This window comes from Phaethon lepturus, unplaced genomic scaffold (assembly GCF_000687285.1).
Source record: "Phaethon lepturus isolate BGI_N335 unplaced genomic scaffold, ASM68728v1 scaffold26595, whole genome shotgun sequence".
Classification (NCBI taxonomy): domain Eukaryota; kingdom Metazoa; phylum Chordata; class Aves; order Phaethontiformes; family Phaethontidae; genus Phaethon; species Phaethon lepturus.
This window is the reverse complement of record NW_010542111.1, coordinates 24,472-29,763: the sequence shown is the minus strand read 5'-3', so window position 1 is coordinate 29,763 and position 5,292 is coordinate 24,472. Positions and strand designations below refer to the sequence as shown.

Genomic DNA, 5,292 nt, shown 5'->3' with positions numbered 1-5,292 from the left:
CACCACAACCCCATGCAACGCTACAGGCTTGGGGAGGAGTGGCTGGAGAGCAGCCCGGCGGAAAGGGACCTGGGGGTGCTGGTTGACAGCCGGCTGAACATGAGCCGGCAGTGTGCCCAGGTGTCCAAGAAGGCCAACAGCGTCCTGGCCTGTGTCAGGAATAGTGTGGCCAGCAGGAGTAGGGAAGTAATTGTGCCCCTGTACTCGGCACTGGGGAGGTCACATCACAAATCCTGTGTTCAGTTTTGGGCCCCTCACTACAAGAAGGATGTTGAGGTGCTGGAGCATGTCCAGAGAAGAGCAACGAAGCTGGTGAGGGGTCTGGAGCACAAGTCTTATGAGGAGCGGCTGAGGGAACTGGGGTTGTTTAGTCTGGAGAAGAGGAGGCTGAGAGGAGACCTTATCGCTCTCTACAACTACCTGAAAGGGGGTTGTGGTGAGGTGAATGTTGGTCTCTTCTCCCAAGTCACTAGCGATAGGATGAGAGGAAATGGCCTCAAGTTGTGTCAAGGGAGGTTTAAACTAGATATTAGGAAAAATTTCTTTACTGAGAGATTGGTCAAGCATTGGAACAGGCTGCCCAGGGAGGTGGTGGAGTCACCGTCACTGGAAGTGTTCAAAAAACATGTAGACATGGCACTTTGGGACATGGTTTAGTGGGCTTGGTGGTGTTGGGTTGACAGTTGGACTTGATAATTTTAGAGGTCTTTTCCAACCTTAATGATTCTGTGATTCTGTGATATGAAGTGATTTGAAAAAGGATATGGCAGTTTACTTAAGTGGACCAAAGTGGACCAAACTCTCTTCTAAGCTATTTCTGCACAGTCCCTTCCATATCAGTGAAGATTTTTGGAGTGGATAAAGAAGCAGCTTTGACCTAGATCATGTGTTTAGAAGCTGGGTTCATCTGTAAAGGTAAATTCAGGTGCAAAAAAATCCAGCGCATGTTTGCAGCATGTTTGGGTCAGAAGCCCTGAGGGGTGCCTCAGCCTGCAGTGAGGTGACAAGCCCTCTGGTCGTGCTGGGGACAGAGCACTTTCTAAGATATGTTGTCATTTGCACATAGGTCATATTCTGAGGTAGCTGAGCATGAAAAGCCACTGCCTCTGGAGACAGTTTAGGGAAGATTTACCAAGGAGCAAATAACTATCTCAACTCGTAGTGAGTCTCAGAGACGCAACCACACTGGTCAGATGGATCAGGCAACTAAATTTCTGCCTGGCAATAGAAAGCTTGTGCCATACGTGTGATTTTTGACAGCTTTGGAAGGACATGCACTGCAGACAGTTTAAAATTATGGTGAATTCTCCTCATTGTTCTGCACTGATTGAACCACTGAGAGGTGCCACCAAAGAGGTGCCATCCATGGACACATGCTTCTGTCTCTTCTCTTGCACTGACTGTAGACTCTGTGGCAGTGTATGGGTACATGAGTTGGATCATTGACCTGAGCAAACCAAAAACCAGCTCTACAGAGAAGTTCTTAGTTTTCAGTTGGACCAGCAGTCTGACCTGGCTCACGCCCTCACCTTTGGAGGGTGGTGGTAGCAAGATTTTTTTTTTAGTTGCAGTCACAGATTACTTTAGCTTCAGTTTATGTCAAGACCAGGAAATTGTGGAGTCTGAGCACTGCAAGACAATGTCTTACCTGGCATAAAGCCTGAGAGTGCAAAGCTAACCTCTTGGCATTTTTAAACACATTCGGACTTGGAGACTGAATTGATCTCAGCTCAGGGCACTTTGTGCTGTGACCATGATTTTTTTATCTGGTGCTAAGAGACAGTTACAATATAGTGTCAAATCACAGCCTCAGTAGGCTGAACATGTCAGAAGTACAAGCTGGTGATGTTAGGTCAAAGGAAAACACACATCAAGCTGCCACTATACATAAATTCAGCTAATAGTCTGCACACTACATATATATACGTCTTTGAGACATATAGGATGCAGTCTCTTGAAGAGTAACAATAACTTTATTGCTGTAAAGTATTAATTGTGTGACTAAAATAGCCCCTTCCTGACAGTAAGATCAATTTACTTCTAGTTCAACCTACGATTTAAACTCACAGCTGCACCATTGTGATTGTCTGAGCAATTGTTCGTTAAAGTCAGGCTCAGAAGAAACGTAAATTGCCGATGATCAGTAGGTGTGATAACAGTCCCCTGCTGCGCTTCTGGTAGCAAAGTACTTTGATGCCTGTGTAGAGTATTATCCACTCATCGTCTGAATGCCTGAGCTAATGCAACACATCTGTTAGTTGGGCTCAGTCCCATTGTTAATCCAAGCTCCACAAATGGTTACTTTCTTCCTTTAAATGTGGATTATTTTCCATGCTGAATGATTATTTTCAGTTGAATGGATTTGCTCAGTTTGGAGGCACAGGCTGGAGCTGAGCTGGAGGGAGGAGAAGCAGCAGGTGAGGAGTCCTGAGTCTTCCTCATCCAGAGCAGGTCAGTACTGGGTCACCTTGCTCTTTGCAGCCATGTCCGCAGGACTGGTCCTTTTAGAATTGGTTCAGAGACATGGAAGAATCATCCTTTTAGCCACCTGAGATATTGACAGTTGCATTTTGCTCTATTATGATGATTGTTTGTGCGCAGCAAAAAAGAAATGCAGTCTAGAAGTCATGAGGAAATGTATCAGTCAAGTGACAAAAAGGAGATAATCTTTCTCAGTCTCATTTTTTACTTCCACTGAACACAGCTGTACGGATATCAAAAGTGAGGGTGAAGGGAGAATTATAGGATAAAATTGTAGTCTTTGAATGTGTACATTTGAAAATAGAGAGATAAAGATACATCAGTTTCTAGAGTAACTTTGTTCTTCATCCCATCCTTCTATAACAAAAACAACAAATTGGGTTATATGTGTATGTGTCTTTCTAGATGGTTAGAAGCAAGTACATCCCTTAGGCAATGAGATGGCAGGCTTTCTATATAAAGAGCTATATAAAGCTATATAAAGACAGGAGAATTATATACTCTCTTATAACTTCGAACTAAAAAACACACCTATAACTAGCATGCATTTATGAGTGATTTTAATGGAGTTATCTGTTTGTCCCCGTGGAAACAATTGAAACTCTTATTGATCTACATCTATCCTTTCTGCAAGCAGTGGAATTATAACCCATACAGCCAGAATGTATCCTGTGGTTACAGGATTTGCTGTTTCATTGAAGTATAACTTCAGGTACCCAGACAGAAGGAATAAAGCAAAGGTAACAAGAAGTTCTTTAAACTAATCTGGCGATAGGCAACAACAGTTTTATGTCAAGAAGAAAGGCAAAGAGTAAAAAAAAAGAAAAAAAAAATCAAAAGAATCAGTTGTAGCTCACCAAAATCAGTGCCCATGCTTTTCAGTTCATGCACACACAGTTAACGAGGTCACCTCCTGACTTACATGACGCTGTGCCACCATACTATCCCACTGTCACATCTCACTGTACCTTCTGCGTTGTTTATTAACATCTTTCAAACTTAATTTAATGTAGAGACTAGGGAATGCCATATTAAATTATTTAAAATTAAATTATTTACAAGACTCTTTTTAAAATGTTTTTTTTTTCTAATTTTTTTAATTATTTCTTGCTCACTTCATTTCAGCTATGCTGGGTATCCCCAAAGGTTTTTTTTTTTTTCCTTTATTCAAAACAAATTTACACAATAGATGAAAGTTCTTATAATAATCAAGTTTTATTGCTAATCCTTTTTTTCCCTGGCTCTGTAAACTTTAATTGCTATTTCAGTGTAAACATCAAATAATGAAGATCTAATTAAATATTGAGGATTTGAGGAGTAGAAATAAATTACTTTTGCTTTTTTTTTCTTTTGGAAATTCTTTTATGGTGACTTTTAAAGCAGATAATCTAAATAGACTTCAGGTTCAATTACTCTACAGACTATACTAGTCTAAAGGAGGTAATAAAATGTGGTTGGAAAAAATGGTGTTAGATACCTTTTTTTTCCGTTTAAATCTATACCTCCTTCCAGCTTCGAGAAGTTGCAAAGTTTAAGGTCTCCAACAATTAGCTTACTGGGGTGTGACCTGGAAAGAGTCACTTACCAAAAACTGGGAGGAATTTGGAGCCAGGTTTTTTTGTCCTTTTTATTGTAGAGAACGTTCCTGAATCAAACATTGATCAGAAATTCCCAGCTGAAGAGTCTGTCTATAGTTTCTGTCTATAGTTTGGCCCTAGAGACGTAGAAATGCACGTGTTCCTTCCAAGATGAGTACTAACCTTCTGCCCCTCTTCTGTCTACCTCTCTGTTCACCCAGGTTACCAAGATGTTGGCAGTGGTTGTGATCCTATTCGCATTTCTATGGATGCCCTACCGCACGCTGGTCGTGGTCAATTCCTTTCTCCCCAGACCCTTCCAAGAAAACTGGTTCCTGCTATTTTGCAGAATCTGTATTTATTTAAATAGTGCCATCAATCCTGTAATTTACAATCTCATGTCCCAGAAATTCAGAGCAGCCTTCAGGAAACTCTGCAACTGCCAGCAGAAACAGGAGAAGAAACCTGCCAGTTACAGCTTGGCCTTAAATTATAACGTCATCAAAGAGTCTGATCACTTCAGCACTGAGCTAGAAGATATTGCTGTCACCAATACCTATCTGTCCTCTACAAAATTGTCCCTTGGTGATACCTGTTTCTCATCTGAGGTAACAGTTAACGCATTTTAAAGTTCGGTGTAGAGATCTCATGAACCAGAGCATGTTCATGTGCTGGGCTAGCTTTCAGCTGGGGCAGCAGAGTGAAGGACCAGGGAAGCCTGGCCGGTGACAGATGATACACCACCAAACAGGGCATGGTGGGGAGGGAGAGCTGCCCGGCTCTGGAAAGTGACGCCCTCAAAGTGCCTTGTGCTGAGCATGACATGACTGTGAGGATCTGGGTTATGGGGAAGGATGAGGAGAAACACGTGGGCTAAGCCTTACCCCTTGAGGAGCAGGGGGCAACTGGCGCATCAGAGAGCGGTGCTCAGGCGCGGCGCCTCGCATCCATGGCTGGCAGGAGGGTATTGGGGTGTGAGCCCAGCGGTTCCCCCCAGCTCTGGCTGCCTGCAGGAGGGCAATGGGGCATTTTCTTGTGCCTCACCCCCTGGCTCCAGCTTGGGGTTAACTAGCCCGGTGCCACCGTGCAGCTGGTGCTGAGAGAAGACCTGGATCTCCCCCACACCAGCACTCTGGACCGGAGAGTGCTGAAAGCCACATCCATTTCCATGTTACCTGCACCATCCCCATGTGTAGCACATCTCTCTAACGCAGCACTCCTCTACATGACGATG

The 5,292-nt window shown here is 43.3% G+C and overlaps 1 protein-coding gene across 1 annotated transcript in view; it reads left to right on the top strand.

Annotated features, from left to right (window-relative positions):
• Nucleotides 1-4,666, top strand: part of TRHR (thyrotropin-releasing hormone receptor) — a gene marked incomplete at its 3' end in the record, with an annotated part of 14,255 nt that extends 9,589 nt beyond the window's left edge. The window contains exon 2 of the mRNA XM_010287927.1: nt 4,280-4,666. Coding sequence (XP_010286229.1) covers nt 4,280-4,666 — 387 coding nt within the window. The remainder of the gene's footprint in view (nt 1-4,279) is intronic.
• Between the last annotated feature and the right edge of the window lie 626 nt (nt 4,667-5,292).